At 38.8% G+C, this 22,448-nt stretch overlaps 1 protein-coding gene and 1 long non-coding RNA gene across 14 annotated transcripts in view; one reads left to right on the plus strand and one right to left on the minus strand.

Moving 5' to 3' along the window:
- Positions 1-22,448, minus strand: part of LOC141504319 (uncharacterized) — an 82,794-nt gene that overhangs the window by 59,845 nt on the left and 501 nt on the right. For 4 of the 8 annotated variants that reach the window (XR_012473279.1, XR_012473276.1, XR_012473274.1 and 1 more), the window contains exon 1: positions 1,925-2,445. The exons of 2 other annotated variants lie outside the window; for them this stretch is intronic. This is a non-coding gene — a long non-coding RNA (uncharacterized LOC141504319). Of the gene's footprint in view, positions 1-1,924; positions 2,446-22,448 lie in introns of those variants that run through there. 2 more of the 8 variants (XR_012473275.1, XR_012473272.1) reach the window with 2 other exon arrangements.
- LOC141504313 (zinc finger protein 568-like) lies at positions 2,126-22,382 on the plus strand. 6 transcript variants are annotated; one of them, XM_074209256.1, is made up of 6 exons: positions 2,255-2,588; positions 4,961-5,044; positions 5,407-5,533; positions 8,525-8,635; positions 9,206-9,622; positions 16,413-22,382. In XM_074209256.1, the coding sequence occupies exons 1-6, from the start codon at positions 2,586-2,588 to the stop codon at positions 16,832-16,834; spliced, it is 1,164 nt and encodes a 387-aa protein (XP_074065357.1). In that variant the 5' UTR covers positions 2,255-2,585; the 3' UTR covers positions 16,835-22,382. The 6 variants fall into 6 exon arrangements, with proteins under 6 accessions (XP_074065355.1, XP_074065359.1, XP_074065357.1 ...); XM_074209254.1 differs by lacking the exons at positions 2,255-2,588; positions 16,413-22,382 and adding an exon at positions 2,126-2,247 and having other exon boundaries at positions 9,206-12,942; XM_074209258.1 differs by lacking the exons at positions 2,255-2,588; positions 16,413-22,382 and adding an exon at positions 2,232-2,247 and having other exon boundaries at positions 4,961-5,051; positions 9,206-12,942.

Genomic DNA, 22,448 nt, shown 5'->3' on the forward strand with positions numbered 1-22,448 from the left:
CCTTCAAGTTTCCTCTCAGGTACCATGGAATTAGAAAATGTCTCTGCCCCAAAGTAGCCATCAGTATTTCCTATAGTTGTCAGAGTTTGAGGAATATTCCCTTGACCAGAGGTCCTTTCTTTGTTGCTATTTTAGAATCTAGAAGCAAAGGCTAACTCTACAACTGACCATTGTTTTGTTTTGGTTTTGATCTTGTACAAAGAGATGACTCCTAAGAACCAATCATTTTGTTCCCAATTGTTGAAATTCAATCCTAAATGAGGCCTAAATAGACCTAGGAGTATCAGGTTGCCCAACTATATCCTCCATAGAGAGCTACAGTCAAAGTCCTCAAATAAAGGCTCACCACACAATAAAATCATCAAGTCTATGAAGGAGATTCTGATGATCAATCCCCTTTTTTTTCATTTCCATCTCTTCTTTTCTCTTTCTACCAATTCCTCTCTGGTTAAGGCTTTTATCCCTTCATATCTATTCTTTTGTAGCATTTATATAAAATAGTAGCTTACATTTTTATAACACTAAACTTCACTTATTGTTTTCCATACAGTAATGAGGTGGCTTGTGCATGAATTATTACTATTGCTGCCCATTTTAAAGATAGATCCAAAATCAGTTGTCCTGTTTCCATTTCCAACTACTTCTTTAGTGGTCTTCCTGTCTTAAAATTCTCCCATGAAATCTGCCTTCTACACTGCTGTCATAATCTTACCAGTTACCATTGTGCCCAATTGCTTACAGGATTTACAGAATCTTAGAAATGGATAGAACTTCAGTCTATTTACTCTAATCAGTAAAGGAACAAGAATCTCCTTACCACATTCTAAGCAATAGATTATTCAACATTTGTTTGAAGGCCTTCCAAGAGGGAGATTCAGCTAAGTCCTGAGGTGGTGAATTCAACTTTTGGAAAGTTTTAATTCTTTTTTTTTTTTTTTTTGGAAAGGCAATGGGGTTAAAGTGGCTTGCCCAAGACCACACAGCTAGGTAATTAAGTGTCTGAGGTTGGATTTGAACTCAGATCCTCCTGACTCCAGGGCCAGTGCTCTATGCACTGTGCCACCTAGCTGCCCTGAGAGTTTTAATTCTTAAAAAATTTTTCCTAACACGAAGTGTAAATCTACCACTGCATTTTCCACTCATTCCTCTTGGTGCCATTATTTAAGTATTTGATAAAAATGTCAACCAGCAGGAGCAGCTGGGTGGTGTGTTGGATGGAACGACACCCCTGGAATCAGGAGGACTTGAGTTCAAAAATCTGACACTTAATACTTTCCTGTGTGAGCTTGGGCAAGTCACTTAGCCCCTTGCTTTGCCAACAAAACAAAACAAACAAACAGAAAAAACTAAAACAAAATATCAGATAGCACAGGGCCAGATCTCAGAGATGTGTGGGTGTTGTTCTGGGTTAAGGCATGGTCTTAACCTGTGTTAATTCTATAATGATGTCCCACGTATATGGGAATGTTTGTTTTATTTGGGTGCTTTTTCAAAGTTCAGAAAATAAAAGAAAAATATTTTAAATTAATTTTTTTAAAAGACTCTGGGGATGGGGCGGCTAGGCGGCCCAGTGGAGTCAGGAGTCCCTGAGTTCAAATCCGGCTTCAGACACTTAATCATGACCTAGCCGCGTGGCCTTGGGCAAGTCGCTTAATCCCATTTGCCTCGCAAAAGCCTAAAAAAATTTTAAAAAAAGACCCTGGGTGTGGAGTCTCCCCTAGCTTCGGCGTGGGTTCTCAGTCGCCGCCCCCCCAGCTAGCTCCGGGCCTCAGTTTCCCCATCTGTACGCGTCAGGGGTGTCCGCAGCAGCGGCAGGACGGCCCCAGCGGCTCGCTGGGAGGGCGAGGCCCCGGGGGGTTACCATGGTAACCGATCGGGACCCCCGTCTTTGATCCCCGCCCATTCAGTCCCTAAGCCTACTTACCAGGCCGGAGGTCCTCATGCCTCTCCTTCGCCTGCTCCGAGGCGTCGCCGCCGCCCAGGGCCCTCTCCGAGCCTGCGCAGATCCAGACCCAAAGCCACACTTCCTAGAGGCTGAAACAGACGAGTCCGGAGCTTGGGGACTCGATTTCCCAGAAGACCTTTCGGCCCTGACCTTTCACCCTTAGGAATCTGTGGTACGAAAGCGGCTGAGGCTGCTGGGAAGCGGAGTCCGCGGGGCGGGCGTTAGCGAGTGCGCAGGCGCCGTTCGGAGCGGGGGAGACCCGGAGACCCGGACGCCTGCGGGCCAGTTTGGTCGGGACAGAGGTAAAAGCGGAGGGCTCGCTCTGGCGCGCCTTGTGTTGGCGCGCGTTTGTGTTTGTGTGTGTGCCCGCACGTACCACAGGTGCCCCCGTGAGGGCAGCGGGCTCGGTAGTCACGGGGCGGGGGAGGGGCCTCGGCGCCCCCGGCCCCCCGGACTCCGCAGCCCGCGTGTCGGGGATGGGCCTCAGCGACGGGAGAGCCGGAGCCGGCGAAACGCACTGTTCGTTACTGTAAGAAACCGCCGAAGTTACGGGGTCAGACATCAGCAGCCGGAGGGAACGGGCACGAGCTGACCCGGTGCGCTCGGGACCCTCCCTAGCGACTTTCTACCCTTGGCTTTGATGGTATTCCCTGCCCTGGTTCCCATCCTACTTCTCCGATTTCCTTTGTGACCCCTATCCCTCCTTCCATTCCCCTAAAGAAGATTGTGCCATCAGCCTGACCGTATAGTCCGTCCTTCGTGATCTTGTCCACTCACAGAGATGTGTCTAGCTCGCTGTGTCTCTCGCCCGGGAATCTTCCTAAACTGTGTGTCTAACCAAGTGCCTTCGGCATGTTTCTTCCTTACAGTCCTGGCCCCCAGAAGAATTCTCTTGATCCGGGAGAGTTTAGACTTGGGCATATAGATGATTCAAGTTATTGTTTATTTTTTCAAATTAAATGTAGAGACAATTTTCAACATTCATTTTTCTAAAATTTCCCCCATCCCTTCCCTTTCCACTCCCCAAAGACACCAGGCAATCTGATATAGGTTATATATGTACTATCATGTTTTATACATATACATATATATACATATATATATATTTCATTTTAAGTCATGCTGTGAAAGAAGAATCAGAACAAAAGGGAAAAATCATGAGAAAGAAAATACAAAAAAATAAATTTTAAAAAATGAAAATATGTTTTGATTTGCATTCAGACTCCATAATTCTGTCCCTGCATGTGAATGGACTGTGCCGCTGGAATAGTCTTTGGGTTTGTAGAGACCAGGCTCTTTGCTATTAATAAATAAATTAATAAATACATTGAAAAAATATACATATATATTATATATATATATATATATATATATATATATATCTCGAACTATTACCTCTTCCTCACAAACCAAAGTTAAATATAAGAACATAGATACATAGGTACAGGCAAAGTGGTAATTTGCTGAATTGCAACTGAATGTTCTCATCCATAAATTCATTCACAGAAAGTGAAACTGAGGGCTTAAAGAATATGTATATCGGGGCGGTTAGGTGGCGCAGTGAAACACCGGCCCTGGAGTCAGGACTACCTGAGTTCAAATCTGGTCTCAGACACTTAATAAGTACCTAGCTGTGTGGCCTTGGGCAAGTCACTTAACCCCATTTGCCTTGCAAAAACCTAAAAAAACCACACACGTTAAAAAAAAATTAAAAGAATATGTATATCTCAGTATTTGAGGTAAATCTGAGGGGGCCAAAGGATTTAATTTGTCCACTACCTTAGGATGAAAGGGAATGAGTCTCTTTATACCATATATGTCTATATATCTATGTAAGTATATGATCTTTGTTTTGTGTGTGTGTGTATTTAACATGTAAATGTTAAAGGAAATTAACTGATTCTCTCAATTTTATTTTAGTGACTAGATCTAGTAGAAACTTTTTTTATTATTGAATATTCCAACCATTGTTGGGAGAATTGTTGCCTTATAGAAATTCCTTTCTTTTAGTCAATTATACTAGTTTAACACAAGTTTGAATCTTATGGACTCATATGAAAAGTCCTCATGGAATGGGTTAGACAGTTCTACTTCATTACCTTATAAATTACCTCATACCATGGTCAGTCAAATATTCTAGGCAATTTTTATACAGAGGTAGAAGATGCAAAGAAAGGCAAAAGGCAGGTACCCTCTCTCAAGCCAGGATTTTACATTAAAATGACAACTTAGGAGCTGTATGTATTAAAGATACATAGTAGCTTTATGAGAATAAACTAATTTCTGTCTTGTCATATATATTAAATTGCTAATGTTTTAAGATGTAGTATGAATAGTAGCAGATAGATTTTTTAATTATTAACTTTTATGTCAGATCTTAAGAAATGCAATTAACCTATTGTTCTGTAAGAAATTATAAATGCTCGTGTTTAAGAAAAGCCTGAAAAGACTGACATGAACTGACGCTAAGTGAAGTGAGCAGGACCAGTAGAACATTTTACACATTAACAGCAACACTGTGTGATGATCAGCTGTGATAGCCTTAGTTCTTCTAGCAGTACAAAGATCAAAGACAATTCTCAAAGACTTATAATGGAAAATACCCTCTACAACCAGAGAATGAATAGTAGAACCTGAAAGCAGACCAAAGTATATACTATTTTCAACTTTCATATTTGTTTTATGCTTTATGTTTTTTCTCTTGTGGTTTTCCCTTTTATTCTGGTTCTTCTTTCACAACATGACTAATATGGACATATGTTTAAAATAGTACTCCATAAACCAAGACATTTAGGCATTTCTTCTCTTTATAAAATGAGCAATAACCAGAATTCTTCATCATTAAAAAAGTCTGTTACATGTTATTGTTTTGCATATTTTTCTGTCTCTTATCTTATAGGACATAATTATGAATGATGTGACAAAGATAGGGTATAAGGTATGATTTTCATAAGTAGCTTATGACTCCATAAGAAAACAAGACTAGATTCAGTATCTCTTTCTTTTCTTTCCCAGCCCCTGTTTTCAGGAGTCTGCCTTTTTTGTAAGAGAAAAAGGACAGAAGAGGAGGATATAATGCCAACAATTCCTGGCAGTCAGGTACCAGGTGAATGGGGTTATTTTCTCTCCTCAAAAATATTGACACAATTTCCAAAATTTGGCAACTTTCTCCACTCTCCATGGTTCTTCTCTACCCAGATAAGAGAGTAAAGAATATCTCTCATTAACGAGGCTCTTCTTCAGTAGGGCTCAGTGATAAACAAAGTGACACAAATTCAAGGTTAGTCTTCTACCTTAGGTCACAGGCCTCTACTTGTCTCCTTACCTCACAGTATACAGATCCCTTAACATTCCAGGACCACTTCCTAGTAATCCTCTCTGTCTCTCTAAATATTTTTAGTTTTACACTTTCTTCTGGATTTATACTTCCATGGTTGAACAAGAATATCTTTATATTTTAGGAATCAGTGACATTTAAGGATATTGCCGTGAACTTTAGCCAGGAGGAGTGGAGATGGCTGAACCCTGCTCAGAGGGACCTATACAGGGATGTGATGCTGGAGAACTATAGAAACCTCATCTCATTGGGTAAGAGAGGTTACCACTTTACAATTTAGCATCTGCCCCATCTTAAGAAAACATTCCTCTGTTAAAATGGGAGTGAGTACAGAAATGGACCTGGAATTATTTATATTTCATTGTGACTGTGTCTGAAGTGTAGTCACATAAGAGATACTTACAGAAACTACTTTGAAACCTTGCTGCACTGGATATAACTGAAGATAACTATGAAGTTTTGTTGTTTGCCTGAGAATCAGGGAAAGGCAGGATCCTAGAAACTTTTTTTTAAAAGATATGAGTGTTTTGTTTTTTAGCATTTTTGACATGTGCCCTAAGAAGAAGAGAAACTTTTTATTCCATTCTATATTCTATTATTCTATTTTTATCATCCACTGGAGAATAGGGTGCTGCAGAATGGTAGTGTGACTTAGAACTGGTGACAAGGGTTGATTGGGCTAAAGAAATGAAGAGGAAATAAGCTCCCAACAATGATAATATGGAGCCTGCTAGAACAAGGAAACTTGGGGGGGGGGGACTTCCAAAATCTGTTGGGGCCAGGATTGTCAATATTTTTTAGACATTTGGTAAAGAAGCTGAATCTGACAAAATAACAAAACTAAAGGGAGAGAGAGAGGGAACTTCAATGGACCTCTCAAGTGAGCAGAACCAAGAGAATAATTTGCAAAAAAAAAACAGCAATATTGTACAAAATCAGTCAAAATTGAAAGACTTAAGAGCTCTGATTAATGCAAGGACCCACCACAATTCCAAAGGACTCCCAATAAAACTTTGTGTCTATTTCCAGATAGAGAACTCAGGGAATCAGAGTGTAGACTGAAGCCTTTTTCTTTTTGGACATGGATAATGAGGGAAATTTATTTTGTGTCAATATTTATATATGTAATAGATTTCCACCCCCTTCTCAATGGGAGAGGGAAGGAGGGAGGGAGAGAATTTGGATCTGAAAATAAGATAGAATTGAATTACAAAAAAAAGGGAGAGGCAAAACAATCAGATTTGCATTTTTTTAAAACTCCTTTTGGCAGTAGTCTAGGCATGAGGTGACTAGGGGATGTACCAGAGTAGTGACAGCAACAGAGGTGAGAAGGAGGTATGTCTGAGATGGTCACACACAAAATTGACAGGACTTGACAACAGATGGCATGGGGATGGTGTGTGAGAGAGAAAGAGAATGATGAGTAAAGAATGATTTTTAAGGTTGTAAGCCTAGCAACTAAGAAGTGCCCCCAAAATTACTAAAATAGGAGCAGCTAGGTGGCACAGTGGATAGAGCACCAGCCCTGGAGTCAAGAGTACCTGAGTTCAAATCTGGCCTCAGACACTTAATAATTACCTAACTGTGTGGCCTTGGGCAAGCCACTTAACCCTATTGCCTTGCAAAAACTAAAAACAGAACCAAAAACAAAACAAAATTGCTAAATTATGAATTGTTGATTCAACTCTATTACTACTGTTCTTATACCCAAAAACAAATTCAAGAAAGAGGAAAAGGACTTTTTTGGTAATAACTATTTAAAACAGCTCTAATTTGCAGAAGGGAAAAAAATTGGAATTAAATAGATTGCTTATCTATCGAGAAATGGCTAAACAAATTTTGGTTAACAAGTGGTAAACATTTGATTGACATTTGTAAGTTTAGAGTACCCATTCCCAGGTGTTCACATGAACTATTTGTGTCTGACCTGTGGTAGAACTTTCTGAACTCATATTGGTCTTATCAGCCACAGTTGGACACATTATAATTTGTCTCAAATATGGTGATGTCATTTGGTCTTCTTTGATAACAAAGGACAAGAACCAAACAAAGATATTTTAAAATAATGAAATGTTTTTATGGCTTCAGAAATGATAAAATGGACTATTTCAGAGGACCCACAATACATTTTATGATTTGATGCAGTTATGATGACAACAGCATTGTAGAGAAAGACAGCTTAGAAAGACTTGAGAACATTGATCAATGTAGTGAGTGGTCTGCAGTCCAGAGGAGAGAAGGAAATAGTCTACCACCTCTTGGCAAAGAATGAGACCTCTGGTTTTGAAGCATATTTGTTAGGATGGCTTTACTTTTTTATTTATTTGTTATTGTGAATTTGGGAAGATGGGAGAGAAAATAAGAAAGACTTGGGGCATGTTTTCATTTGGAAGGTCTGGGTCCCTGCTGGTGTTGTAGTGCACCTGACACTATAGTCAGTATAAAAGTATTTCACAAACCTCAAGAATGTATAGAAAGACCAGTATATTATAAAATGTTAATGAGTTTCTATGTTAAATGTTAAAGGTTGAACTTTTAGGAAAGTTCTGTGTTTTTGGACAAAGGTCAGTGACCATGGCTAAGACAAATTTCTAAAGAAGGGATAATAATGCCTATCATATTTACTTCCTGATCTATCATAATATTAAGTGACAATGTAATAAGAAATCAGGAGAAATGTAATTTCAGAAAAGCCTGGAAAGACATGCATGAATTGATGCTGAGTGAGATGAGCAGAACCAGAAGAACATTATATACCTTAACAACAAATGGGGTATGATCAACCTTGATGGAAATGCTCACTCTATCAGTGCAATGATCAAGGACAATTTTAGGGCATCTGTGACAGAGAGTACCATCTGAATCCTGAGATGGAACTATGGAGTTTAAATGAAGACAGAATATCATCTTCTTCAATTTTGCTATTTCTAATATTTTCTTTATACCTTATGGATATGTTGTTTCTATCAATACATTTAATTTTGATTTATGCATATGATGGAAACAAATGTAAAGATGTAACAAATGTAAATGCCTTCTGTTGGAAGGAGGGAAGGAAGGGAGGGGGGAAATTATAAAATTCAAAACTTTGCAAAAAATGATTGGTAGAAACTATTATTGTATTTAATTGGAAAACAAATAAAATATGAGATTTTTTTAAAAAATGACAATATATGTAAAGGGTTTGCCAATAGTGCTATCCATATGAATGGATTGCTGCTCGCATTTCCTTTCACCAATAGGACTTCCCATATTGAAACCTGATGTGATCTTCCAATTGGAGCAAGGCAAGGAACCATGGTTTCTTAATCTGCCAGTATCTGAAGAAAAAGAGATGTTTAAAAGTTCTTTAGGTAAGTGATTGAGAACCAGAAATATTGAAATCCCTGTAAGTATAGCCTAGCAGTTTGGTGCAAGGGAGCTATTCTCAGAAGTCTTGTTTTTGTTATTGCCATAAGCAGCTCAGGTAGGAAAGCTGTGTTTTCTTCCTTTCCTGTAGTGATTCTTTTTCCTTCCTTTTCCTCAGTTGTGATTCTTTCCTTTTCATGTATCTTTTACTATCTAATAGTACTTCCTCTCAACTTGCCTTTGCCTGGCACTACTTCTCTTTACTGACTGAAAGTTCATTTTTCATATTCCATCATATAATTCATTCTTTACCTCTCCTACTCAGTGGCTTCTGCGCCTCATAACACATTGCTCTGATGATTTCATCTTCACTGCTCAGTTTGCATAAAAAGTTAGTTACTTTTCTCAAGTTTCTTAATGAGCAAGATGCTTGACTTTTTTTTTCCTTTTTCCTATATTTTGCCTGTCTAGATATTTGGGGGACATTATTTTCAATTTCATTATCCTTTCTATTGGAACTTTTCTTTTTTACAGTACAGAGAACAGATTATAGTTGTATTTTCTCTTGGTTTCAGACTGTAAAAGTCATTGTGAGAACCAGAAGTCATCTACAAAGCAGAAAATTGCAGAAGTAGAATCCTTGGGAATATTGATGATTCCAGTAGACTCTTCGTGTCAAGGAGTTTGTGTACCTGGTGGTGCACTGGACAAGAAGAAGGAATACTCTGAAGGGGAGACATTGGAGATAACCCTTTCCCATGAGAGTGATCCTAGACCACTATTAATGATAACCCCTCAAAAAAATAGTAAGGAGCAAAGCCAAGAATACAGCCAACGTGGGGAAACTATTTACTGCTCCTCTCTTCCTCAGTATCAGACAAGTCATATTGGAGAGAGACCCTATGAATGTAATGAATGTAGGAAAATCTTTAGCTGGAAATGTAATCTTACACGACATCTGCTAACACATACTGGAACAAAGCCTTATAAATGTAAGGAATGTGGGAAATCCTTCTTGAACCATTCCTACCTTACTTCCCATAAGAGAATTCATACTGGAGAGAAGCCTTATGAATGTGGTGAATGTGGGAAAGCTTTCTCTAAGCATTCATCCCTTACTGAACATGAACGAATTCATACTGGAGAGAAACCTTATAAATGTAATAAATGTGGAAAAGCTTTCAGACATAGAAGTGCTATTATGAGACATCATATGGCTCATACAGGAGATAGTCCCTATAAATGTAGTGAATGTGGGAAACCATTCTTAAATCCTTCATCCCTTATGATTCATGAAAGAATTCATACTGGAGAGAAGCCCTTTGCATGTGATGGATGTGGAAAAGCCTTTGCTAGGCATTCATCCCTTTCTCTACATCAGAGGATCCACACTCAAGAGAAGTCCTTTGGATGTGATGAATGTGGGAAAACCTTTTTTGACATTTCATCACTTACTCGACATCAAAAATCTCATTCTGGAGAGAAACCCTATTTATGTAGTGTGTGTGGGAAAACTTTTTGCAGCAAGGCATCTATTATTCAACATCAGCGACGATATGCCAGAGATTAACCTGAAAATATGCCTTAGGCAAAACTTCAATTAGGTTTATACTTTGTAAAATACCAAAGAATCAAGTTCACAAAAGATTGGTGCTGCTTAAAACAATCTTTTCGTACATACTTCCCTAAGCTGATAATATTGGAAATGATGGTTTTAAAAAAGATAAAATTCAGTCCTTGAAAGGATGTGAAAAAGCAGTGACACTTACTCTGATAGAGCCATGCATTGGTGCCTTCTTTTAAAAGCATTGCATAATATCTACAAAATTTTATACCTTTTGATTAATACATTCTTGGATTAGAACTATGCCCATAAAATGTTATGTATGGCAGGAAGGAGGCAGGGAGGAGGAAGAGGAAAAAAAGGGTCTATTTCTTCAAAATTCTTCATAGTATGTTGGGAAATTTAGTGTATTAACTTAGAGGACTATTACTGTGGCATCAGAAGTGACAAATATAAGGAATACAAAGAAGTATCAGAAAACATATAAAATCCTGCTAAAAAAAGAATGAACCAAAATTATTTATTTACCAAGCTGTCTATATAGCAATAAAATCCATAAAAAATTTATAGGGGGAAATAAGAGCAAATATTTTGATATCTTCTTAATATACACATTTTAAGTATTTTTAAATTACCTGTAACTTTAAAGTTTCATTTGCAATCTTATTTTTAAAAAATTCTTTATTTGGATTTTTTATTGATTAAATTTATACAGGTTAGTATTTTATTCCTTCAATGGCTAGTCATCCCATTAATGTGAATTCTCTGTTTAGCAATACATATTATCTTCCATGTATACCTTACATTCCTTTTTGACTCCTGTCCAAGTCTTTTTTATAAATTATTTCCCAAGGCCCAACCCAAATGATGGGGGCTTCCTCTAGGTCTCTTTTTTTTTAACGCTATTTATTTAAGGTAATGGGGTTAAATGACTTGCCCAAGGTCACATAGCTAGGCAATTATTAAGTATCTGAGACCAGATTTGAACCTGGGTCCTCCTGACTCCAGGACTGGTACTCTATCCACTGTGCCAACTAACTGCTCCCTCTTCTAGGTCTCTTGACATGTAGGTATCAATGTGGCAGGTAGATGCCCATTTGTTATCCATTGTATTTTCTATGTGACCTCTCCACTCTTCTTGTAATTCATGTCTGTGACAATATCTTATGCAAGGCATTTATCACATAATTTAGTGTTAATAAGGTGTTGAAGTCCACTATCTCCATCATGTATGTTTTCATTGCTCTTTATATGGCCTTCAGTTTTAGTTCCTGAGATTTTCACTAAATTTGTGAGCTGGAGGAGATTTAGCCATCTGATCCAATCTTATATATGAAAGGAATCTACACTATAATTTTCCCAAAATGTGGTCATTCAGTTATTGAAGACGTATATGGAGGTAAACCTCATGATCTTTCTAGACAGTCCATTCTTTCAAACACCAGCTCATAATGTTGGGCAGTTTTTCCTGACTTAAAGCCTAAATTTGTCCCATTGTAATTTCTTTTTTTTTATTTTTTATTCTCATTTTGTACAAATGTTTTTCTTTACATTAATAAGATATACTTGTTTACAAGTAAACAAAATACCCCTCCCCCATTGAATATAGATAGACTTGCTTGGGCAAAAAAGTAAAGGGGGGAGAAAAAAATTAAAATTAAAAAAAATAATAGTAATAATTGTAGGTATGGCCAGGTGGTGCAATGGACGAAGCATCAGCCCTAGAGCCACGAGCACCAGAGTCCACATCCAGCCTCGTAAACCCAATAATCACCCAGCCATGTAACATGCAAGCCACCTGATCCCCACTGCCCTGCAAAAACCAAAAAAGAAGAAAAAGAAAAAAAAAAGACCCAAAATAAAATAAAATAGTAATAATAGTAGGGGTGGCTGGGTGGCAGACAGAGCATTGGCCCTTAAGCCAGGAGCACCTGGGTCCGAATCTGGCCCCAGACACCCAATGATCACCCTGCTATGTGGCCCCAGGCAGGCTACCCAGCCCCACTTGCCCTGCACCCTCCCCCAAATAATAATAACAAAAAATGTGTTTCAGTCTTTGTTCCAACACCATCAACTCTGTCGTGAGTGGATCACATTCTTTATGATAAGTCCATCACAAAAGTTACTTCCATATTTTTCCAACGTTGCCATTGCTGATCGCAACTCCCTCCTTTCTTATTTCTCCACTACCATGTACTATATTTTCTCTCTCCTTTCACTCCGACTCTGCTGTAGGGTCACTGAGTGGCGCAGCAGACATCCCTGGCCCTGGGGCCAAGAAGCCCTGAGCCCCCATACCACCCCTTAGGCCCAGAATCCACCTGGCCCTATGGTCCTGGGCAGGCCTTCCAATCCCAGCCCCTTGCAAGAAGTAAAAAAAGAAAATGTGTTATATCTGACCACTGTCCCCCCATGGTCCATCCTCTCCTCCTTTATTTACATCCCCACCCCTTCCCCCTGCTCCCTCCTCCTCCTTACTCCAGATATCTATACCCCATTGAGTATATTTGCTGTTTCCTCTCCTAGCCATCTCTGATGAGAGCAAAGGTTCCCTCATTCTCCCTTGCCTCCCCCCTTCCATATCATTGCAATAGCTTAATGTAATAAAAATCTTATTATGTGAAATAGCTTGGACTATTCCCCCTCTCTTTTTTTCTCTCATTCCATTTCCCTTTTTTTCTTATTGACTCCATTTTTACACCATATTTTATCTTCGAATTCAGCTTTCTCCTGTGCTTCAACTATAAAAGCTCCCTCTACCTGCTCTATTAACTGAGATGGTTCATATGAATATTATCAGTATCATTTTTCTATACATGCAGTTCATCCTCATTAAGTCCCTCATATTTCCCCCCTCTCCTCCAATCTCCATGGTTCACCTGAGTCCTGTATCTGAAGATCAAACCTTCTGTTCAGCTCTGGCCATTCCAAAAGGAACCTTTGAAATTCCCCTGGTTCATTGAAAGTCCATCTTTTTTTCCCTGGAAGAGGACATTCAGCCTTGCTGGGTAGTTCATTCTTGGCTGCATTCTAAGCTCTTTTGCCTTCCGGTATATTGTATTCCAAGCCCTAGAGCTTCTAATGTAGCTGCTGCTAAGTCCTGTGTGATCCTGACTGCAGCTCCACGATATTTGAACTGTGTCCTTCTGGCTGCTTGTAATATTTTCTCTTTGACTTGGGAGTTCTGGAACTTGGCTATAATATTCCTGGGGGTTGGTTTTTTTGGGATCTCTTTCTCGGGGGGGATCAGTGGATTCTCTCCATTTCTATTTTGCCCTCTGCTTCTAGAACATCAGGGCAATTTTCCTATAGTAATTCTTTGAAAATGATGTCAAGGCTCTTTTCCTGATCATGACTTTCAGATATTCCAATAATTTTCAAATTATCTTTCCTAAGTCTGTTTTCCATATCAGTTGTTTTTTTCAATGAGATATTTCACATTTTCTTCTAATTTTTCATTTTTTTTTTGTTTTGAAGTATTGATGCCTGATTTCTGGTAAATTCATCAATCTCCCTGAATTCTATTCTTTGTCTGAAGGATTTGTTCTCCTTAGAGAGTTTTCTTATCTCTTTTTTTCCATCTGGCCAATTTTGCTTTTTAAAGCATTCTTCTCAATAACTTTTTGAACTGTTTTATCCATTTGACCTAAGCTGTTTTTTAGCATGCTATTTTCTTCAGCATTTTTTTGGATTTCCTTGACTAAGCTGCTGACTTCATTTTCATGTTTTTCCTGCATATCTCTCCTTTCTTTTCACAGTTTTTCTTCCAACTCCCTCATTTGATTTTCAAAGTCTTTTTTGAGCTCTATCATAGCCTGAGCCCAATTTCTGTTTTTCTTGGAGTCTTTAGATGCAGGAGCTTGTGCTTCCTCATCTTCAGACTGAGTATTTTGATCCTTCTTGGGCTCATTTGCAAAATATTTCTCAATGGTCTTCCTCTTGTTTCTTTGTTCATTTTCCCAGCCTAAGCCTGTTTTTTGGGGGGTGCTTCCTGAGCTTTTGGGACACTCCCACAAGGGTCTCAGTGTGTGAGGCTCTGTCCTCCCTCCTGGTCTGTGAATGACCATAAGTGCCCCCCTCTGCCACGGGGCTGAGGTGGAGGGGGCCTGCTGTTCTATGGGGAGGCCTAGACTGGGATCAGGATCTGAATGTAGTCAGAGCTCCAGAGTCCTGTTCCAGGGGCAGAGGACAGAGCTCTGCAGTCTCTCTTCACTCCCCTCCCTCAGCTCAATGGGCTCATGCCCTGGGGGCTCCTGCTTACCGCCTCTACCTGCTTCTGTTTCCGGGTCTAGGCTGCCGAAGACCAGGCTGCTGGCTGTGTGCCCTGAGGGCTGGGCTCCAAGTGCTCGCCCTGGCAGGGGTCCCCCGCTGCTCCCCCACTCCGTGCAGGTGCTCCCCAGGGTGCAGCCCAGGAGACTCCCCCGCTGCTGTGAGCCGCAGCTCCCAGCGCCCTGGGGCTGCCTCCAGGAGGCTGAGGTTCTTTGGCTCTGGCTGGCCACCCCTCTTCCGGGCCGCCCCCCCCCCCCCCATTGTAATTTCTACCCATGTTTCTAGTTCTCTTCTTTAGGGCCGAAACTAGAACCAGCCACTTCTCCATGAGACAGCCCTTCACATACTTCACGACAATTATAATGGACCCCAACTTTTATCTTTAGCCTAAACATGTCCTTTTATTCCAGTTGATTCTCATGGAATGAGTTCTAGGCCCTTCATCTTGGCTGTTACTGTGAGCTTTCTAGTTTAAAAACTGTCTTTCTTGAACCAAGTGATACTCAGAAGTAAACATAATATTCCACATGAAATCTGTTTGAGAGCAGAGTACAATAGAACTGTTTCCTCTTTTTTCCTAGAAGGTATATCCTTCTTTAATGGAATCAAAACATTTCATTAGTTTCATTGGCTATTGAATCATACTGCTGCCTGAAACTGAGCTTGCAGTTCACTAAAATTCCCAAATCATTATCAGAATAACACTTCTATCCATGTCCAACTCTGCCTCATATTTAAGTTGGGAATAGTTTTATACCAAAATGCAAAAATTCCCATTTATCTCTGCTGAATATCATATTCCCTTCAGCCTAATTCTATAACCCAGGGATTTTTAAAAATATTTTATTTATTTTGAATTTTTCCCCTAATCTTGCTTCCCTCACCCACCACCCACCCCTGTAGACAGTCTGTTAGTCTTTACATTGTTTCCATGGTATACATTGATCTAAGTTGAATGTGATGAGAGAGAAATCATAGCCTTAAGTAAAAAAAAAAATTAAGGAGATAGCAAAATTACATAATAAGGTAACTTTTTTTTAAATTAAAGGTAATAGTCTTTGGTCTTTGTTCAAATTCCACAATTCTTTCTCTGGATACAGATGGTATTCTCCATCACAACCCAGGGATTCTTAACCAATCATTTTTTTATGCCATGAGAATTGTAATTAAGATAAAAATGAAATAGAATTGCCAAGGAAGTCAGTTGTGATGTCACATCTGTACTCTACTACATCAGAGGCTGGTGGATTTGCTTGAATTGAGAACTTTTTAGCTGAAGTAGAGTTCCACACCAATATGGTAAACTTCTGGACTACCAAAGGAGAGTACAAACCAGCCAATGTTGCAAAAACAGCAGAGTTAAGCTTTCAATGCTACTAAATAAATGCCCCTGTGACTGCCCATTTCAAGCCTGGGGAAATAAGGAGATGTTAGTGCCCCTGTTCCCCCTCGAAAAAAAAAAGGTTTTGAAGGAGGCTAATTATACTGACATTTAATTATCAATATGCAATTAATTTTAAAAGTTGGCTTGATATTTTGGTTTGAAATCTATTTCAACTCTTAATTTGCATTTCATTGTAAGGTTTTTGTGATCTTTTTGATTATTAATTTGATCTAGGTGGGTACTATGAACCTCAAAGCAAAATCTAAGACCTTAAGACTCAGATTTATTGGGGTGGCTCCCATTCTTAGTTCACAGAATCTAATGTGCATGTAGGTAGAAGGAGTCATAGGCCCAAGATCCAGGCTTCACCCTTTCCCTGGGCAGTCCTGTGCCAGATGAACTGCAAGTCTTTCTGGCAATTGGTTTTGCTCTAGCTATCTTTGGACTTTAATTTCCCCATCTATAAATGCCAGGTTGGACCAGATGTCAGGTCAGCCCCCTTTCTGGGTAGGAGGTTGGCTCTAGCAACAAACTTTCAGAAGACACTGACCCTTTTACCTTTCAGCAAGTTACCAGTGGCATGTAACCTGTGGCAAGCTACCAGCAAGTTCAGTGGCAGTTTCCATGGTGACTGAGTCTTTTGCCTTACCCTCCCCTCCACATACACAGAGGAAAGCTTATAAGGAGGCAGAGTGTACATTGAGGTCAGTCCAAGCCCTTGGTTTTTTTGTTATTGATCCATTTATTTGTGTACCCAGTGTGAAATACATGTTTGCTGATAAATTTATTGATTGTTCGATAAATTCCCTCATCCCCTCCCATCCTCCATTCTTCCTTTGCAACAAATGGGAAACAGTATTCAACAGTCCACCAGCACATCAACCTTTCCTGTCAATGCTAAAGTCCACCCAAGTAGGACCCCACTCATCCAGTGAAAGGAGAGAAGTGAATTGTACCTCTCATCTCTCCACCTGTGCCAAGATTTAGCTTTTATAATTATTAAGCATTCACTTTTCTATTATTGTACTTTTCATCTTACTGATTTTCTCTTGATTTATATTGTCTTTCTGGTTCTACTTAATTCATTCTGCATAAATTAAGATAGTAAATATTTATGGACTTATATTATAGTTGATCACACAATGTTGCTGATACTATGCAATTTGTTTTCTTGATTCTGTTCACTTCATTTTGCATGTAAGTCTTTCCAGGTTTTTCTGAAATAGTCCTTGTCATTTCTTATAGCACAGTAGTGATGAAGAAGAAATGAAGTGGATGAAGATAGTTGAGTTGAGGACTTTTTAGTTACAATAGAGCTAAAACTGATCATGTATCCCATACCAGGATGGTAAACTACCAAAAGAAAGTACAAACCAGCCAATGTTGCAAAAACAGCAAATACAGTTAATTTGTACTTGTCTCTATGCATACTTTTTTACCTACAAAAGCTGTTATGTTTTTCTAAAATCTTTGAAAAACTTATTTTGTGCTTCTCATTGAACCAATAGAGATCATCTCACATAATCTGTATCTGATCAGAAACTTATTCATATCTAGTACCCTGTATCCTGTAATTCTGTCAAAGTTGTCATGCCCCAGATGTGGACCAGAACTGAGGCACACAAGGAATATTGAGTTAAGAATGTTATCCATAAAATGAGCATTCTTGACTATTTCTGGTGTGATTCCCTAAACCACACTAATGCAGAAAGAACCCCACTTAAGTCCTCCCGCCCAAACCCCTTGCTTGCTTTTCCCTTTAAAAATTTACTTATCCCCATCCCTTTCCTAGTTCTTTTTTGGAACTCAGTCCATTTGGAGAAATGTAATAAACTTATCTATCCTCCAAACTCTGAGTCATTAAATCAGTGAATTCATCACTGCTCAACCCCAAATTAGACCCCAACAATCGTGTTCCATGATGTTCATATACCATAACTTATTTAGCCATTCCCCAATTGATGGGCATCTCCACAATTTCCATTTCTTTACCACCACAAAAAGAACTGTACCTACTATGTATCGGACTGTGCTAAGTGAGTACTAGTGATACAAAAAGAGGCAAAGGATAGTCTCCGCTCTTGAGTAGCTCACAATCCAATGATATATATTTCTTCATGGTTCCTAATTATTGTTTCTCCCAGGACTATAATCCATGACATTTACTTATCACAGTTTGTCTGCCTGATCCTCAGTAGAGATGCCCATTTTCCTTTTAGTTCTTTCCTTCCACAAAAAAAGCACTGCTTTGAATATTTTGCTCAATATGAAATCTTTCTGCCTTGGACTGCCTAAGGTGGGAGCTCTGGGCTGAAGGCTTTAATTTAGTGATTTTTACCTCATATAATTCCAAATTGTTTTCCTGAATAGTTAGGCCAATTCATAACTCTAATAGTGTATTAATGTGTAGGTCTTCCCACAATCTCTTCAGTATTAACTCATTATCTATCGTGTTCTTTAAAGTTATTTGATTTGCATTTCTCTTCCAAGTAATTCAAAGTCACAGCTTCTTAGCACTGTGCTCACCCTGATTTTTTAGTGGGACCTGTTAGAAAAATCTTTTTTAAAAAGTCCTTTTTTTTTTACCCCAGGGTGAATGAAGTAACTTAAAAATTTAAATCATTCCTACAGGAAGAGTATGGTCTTCAAAGAGAAGACACACAGACAGAAACAGAAAATAAGCAACTTTTATCTCTGCCCCTCAAACTCCAATTCCCTCACCTAGTCCCTCATTCCATGGGAATTAGGAAATGCCCAATTTTTTGGTTCACCTACTGTATGCTATAATAATATTTGTCTTTCATTTTTGATGAAGACCAGGACATTGGGGAGGTGATGCCATGATGAACATGTGAATTGAATTTGAGTGAGGTGGCTATGCTCAGTCACTAGCCTTACTTTCTCTTCCAGAGCCATCTGGGTCCAGGAGCCAGATGTGAATCAGAACAACTGGAGATGGCCTTGGATATGAGACAATCAAAGTTAAGTGATTTGCCCAAGTCACGCAACTAGTCAGTATCATGTGTCTGAGAACTCAGGTCAGTGCTCTCCACTGTGCTACCTAGCTGCCTAGTTCTTGTATGTTATTCTTTGATATACTCCCCACTCAATTAGATTGTAACCTTGACCAACAACTGGCACGATGGGGTGTTACATGCCTTTCAAACTGTATATAAGACTAGACTTTATTCTAATTTACTGCCTTTTTCTGCTAGGGAAACAGGTCCTTTTCTGCAGAAAAGTTAATTATTAAAAAGCTATCTTAATCACCCTGGACTAGCTATTTATAAATATGACCTATTTATAACAAAATACAACTCTCTATACAGTATAGCAAGCTTACCCACTTTCATGACTGCAATTATACTTTATTAATGAATCCTAACTAACATATTTTTCCTTGGAAAGGAGAAATAACTAAACTATCTGACAAAACAATACTTAAATTCTGAACTCTTATAGAAGGATAAAGAGAATTCTGTAAGAGGCCAGAATGTAAGGAAGACTGTCTGGGGAGGAGGAGGGGGGCAAGGGTAAAGAATGACCAAAACATGTAATTACAAATGTTTTGGGACTTTAAAGTCAGAAGCTATTGCATGGATAAGATCTTAAAGGAAGAAAATATAAGAAAAAACTGAGGGCAGAAACTTGGAGCACATATTTTGAAGCACAAGGAGGAAACATGGCCATAGAAATGATCAGGTAAGAGGTAAAGCAGAATAGTGTAACATTAAAAAAAAAAGTCAAGAGAGTAGAAAGTTTCTTGGACACTGAGTGCTCTAGAAGAATGGAGAGTGAGAAAAAGTATTTGACAAAAGGAGGCAGTTTTCAGATTTACTGGTACAGTTAATTTTTTTTTGCAAGGCAAATGGAGTTAAGTGGCATGCCCAAGGCCACACAGCTAGATAATTATTAAGTGTCTGAGGCTGGATTTGAACTCTGGTACTCCTGACTCCAGGGCTGGTGCTCTATCCACTGTGCTACCTAGCTGCTCTCACATGTTGTTCTAAAATGATTATCATTATAAATGGCTCAAGAATACTTAGTCCAGAGTGATTAAAATGGTTTTTATTAAATTATCTTAACAAAATGGCACACCTTTCTCATGGTGGGAGAGAGGGGTGGGGAAATCCCATCATACAAACTCTTTTATGCACTTTGAAAGACTTTGTTCCTGCCCCTTCATGCCAACTATAGGCTGGGGTCACAAATCTAATGGATACATTGGTTCCTATACATTTCTGGGCTCTGCTCATTATGCTAATGAGCAAGAACAGATAGATCTCCTTGAGCATGTGCAAAGGAGAAGATCAGTTAAAGACTATTTTTTTCTAATCTAGTTTGGCATTTTTGGAATGGGATCAGAACTCTCCCCAGTTTTGTGACTGGCTGGGGCCATTCCCCCTTTGTAATGGAATTCAAAGGGCCCCCCCTCTCCACACCCTTTGAAGACCAACAATGCCCTCACATTCCTCACAATTAACAAATGTATATATATTACATACATTGATCTGTAAACTTTTAATGAATTCACTTTGTATTAGAATCCATATTTTTAAAAAAGTATTCTGATATTGGTCTGTCAGTCGAAACACCCTCCAGGTATAAATTGGGATTTTATTGAATAATGCCAAGAATAAAGAACTGAATTTTCTGTGTATATTGGCTAAGATTTGTGGATTCCCTGGTCTAGGAGGGTCTCAATTTCTTTTTTCTAATAATGGACATAGACCTGATTATTTCTCAAGGAAAAATTGGTTGTAAGATCTCATTTTTTTCAGCAACCAAATAGCTCTCCTGAGATGGGTATGTTAGGTACACTGATTACCTATTTACTCAATCTTTGTTCAGATTTTTACTGTTTCCCTGAATTGCTATTTTTTTTCCCAGGGCCTCTTCTTAGGCATCCTGACTTTTCTACTTACTCATCCCTATCTGAACCTGGGAGCCATATTTTAATATTTCTTGTGAGGTTAATTTCTTCCAGATTAAAAGTGATACATCTCAATCTGTTAACCCAAGCAGAATATCATCCTATACCAGAAGTTAGGAGCCAGTGTTCTGTGAATCCTGTCTCAGTCCTTTGGATCCTGAGTCAGCCAATTCTTGGCTGCACCCCAACTCCTCCTCAAACAAGATATGCTATGCAAGGAAAGTTCCAGTTCCCTTTTCAGCAGGGAATAGCCTCTGTTCCCAAATGATTTTGGTCCTAAATTGTTTGAATGGAGGAGTAGAAGAAACATTAGAGAAATATCCCATTGTTCAACGTATTAAGATGAGGTCTATGAAAGTACCCTGCCATTCCTTGAAAGTCTATCAACATAATAATGGTTTTTGCCCTAGTAAAAGGATTGTCTTGAGCTACCACCCTTCATCTACATATCCCTAATTAGCTCATTTCTGCTCTGAGCTACCTACTCTCACCTAAGTCTCCCTACTTCCTATTTAAAAAGTTTGCTCACTTCCTTGGTTGGGTTGCTCCCTTTCCTTTGGATAGCAGCAGACTTGAGGTGAGTGATCTCCCAAACTTTCCTTCCTCCTTTTCTTTTTCTTTACTGCTCAACCTTTCATGGCAGTTTAGGTCTAGGTTGCTCTTTCCTTTAGTTTCCTTCTCTGCTCAGGGATCAATGGTTTCCTGACACTCAGTCTCTCGTTCCCTTTAGCTCACAGGAATATTCCACCCCCCCAAAAAAAAAATTCATTCCAGGACAGAGTCAGTCTTTTACATGAATTCTTTCATGTTCTGCCCAAACCTTTAACTGCTCATATTTCCTCCAGCATCAGTAGTACTGGGTCAAAGTCATGGTTTAATAACTATTTAGGTATAGTTCCAAAAATTCTTTTAAGACCTGTTACACTGACTCAGCCATTCTGGAGGGCAATCTGGAGCTTTGCTCAAAGAATAATAAAACTGATCATTTGACCTAGCAATATCAATACCAGATCTATATCCAAAATAAATCATTAAAAAGGGGAAAAGTGTCACATCTTCAAAAATATTTATAGCAGCTCTTTTGATAGGGGTAAAAAATTGGAACCTGAGGGGATGCCCATCAATTGGCGAATGGCTGAACAAGTTATGGTATATGAATATTATGGAGTACTATTGTTCCATAAGAAATCATAAGTGGTTGAACTTTAGAGAAGCATGGAAAGAATTACATGAATTGATGCTAAGTAAAGGGAGAAGAACCAAGAGAACATTGTACACTTTAATAACAACATTGTGAGATGATCAACTATTATAGATGCAGGTCCTCTCAGCAGTTCAGTGATCAAAGACAACTCTGCTATGGATGATGCTATCCAAATCCAGAAAAAAAGAAACCATGTAATTTGAAGGCATACTATGTTCACATTTTAAAAACTTTTTTTTCTTTTCTAACCTATGATTTTTTTCTTCCCTCTTAGTTCTAATTCCTCATACACACAAAATGGCTAATATGTAAATGTGTTAAATACGGATATACATGTTCAACTTTTTCCAGATTATTCTCCAACAAAGTGATAGAAAAACATGTAATTCATAAATTTACAAATGGATGAAATGTTGAAAAATTACTATTGCATGTAATTGGAAAAATAAAAAATACAAAAAAAT

Source organism: Macrotis lagotis, chromosome 1, assembly GCF_037893015.1.
Source record: "Macrotis lagotis isolate mMagLag1 chromosome 1, bilby.v1.9.chrom.fasta, whole genome shotgun sequence".
In the NCBI taxonomy this organism is placed as follows: Eukaryota; Metazoa; Chordata; class Mammalia; order Peramelemorphia; family Peramelidae; genus Macrotis; species Macrotis lagotis.

Bases quoted from the DNA above. Each gene is read 5' to 3' on its own strand.
- LOC141504313 (XM_074209253.1), top strand. The intron at 5,045-5,406 runs GTACCAGGTGAA...TTTATATTTTAG, and splicing joins CAACAATTCCTGGCAGTCAG to GAATCAGTGACATTTAAGGA. The intron at 8,636-9,205 runs GTAAGTGATTGA...TCTTGGTTTCAG, and splicing joins GATGTTTAAAAGTTCTTTAG to ACTGTAAAAGTCATTGTGAG.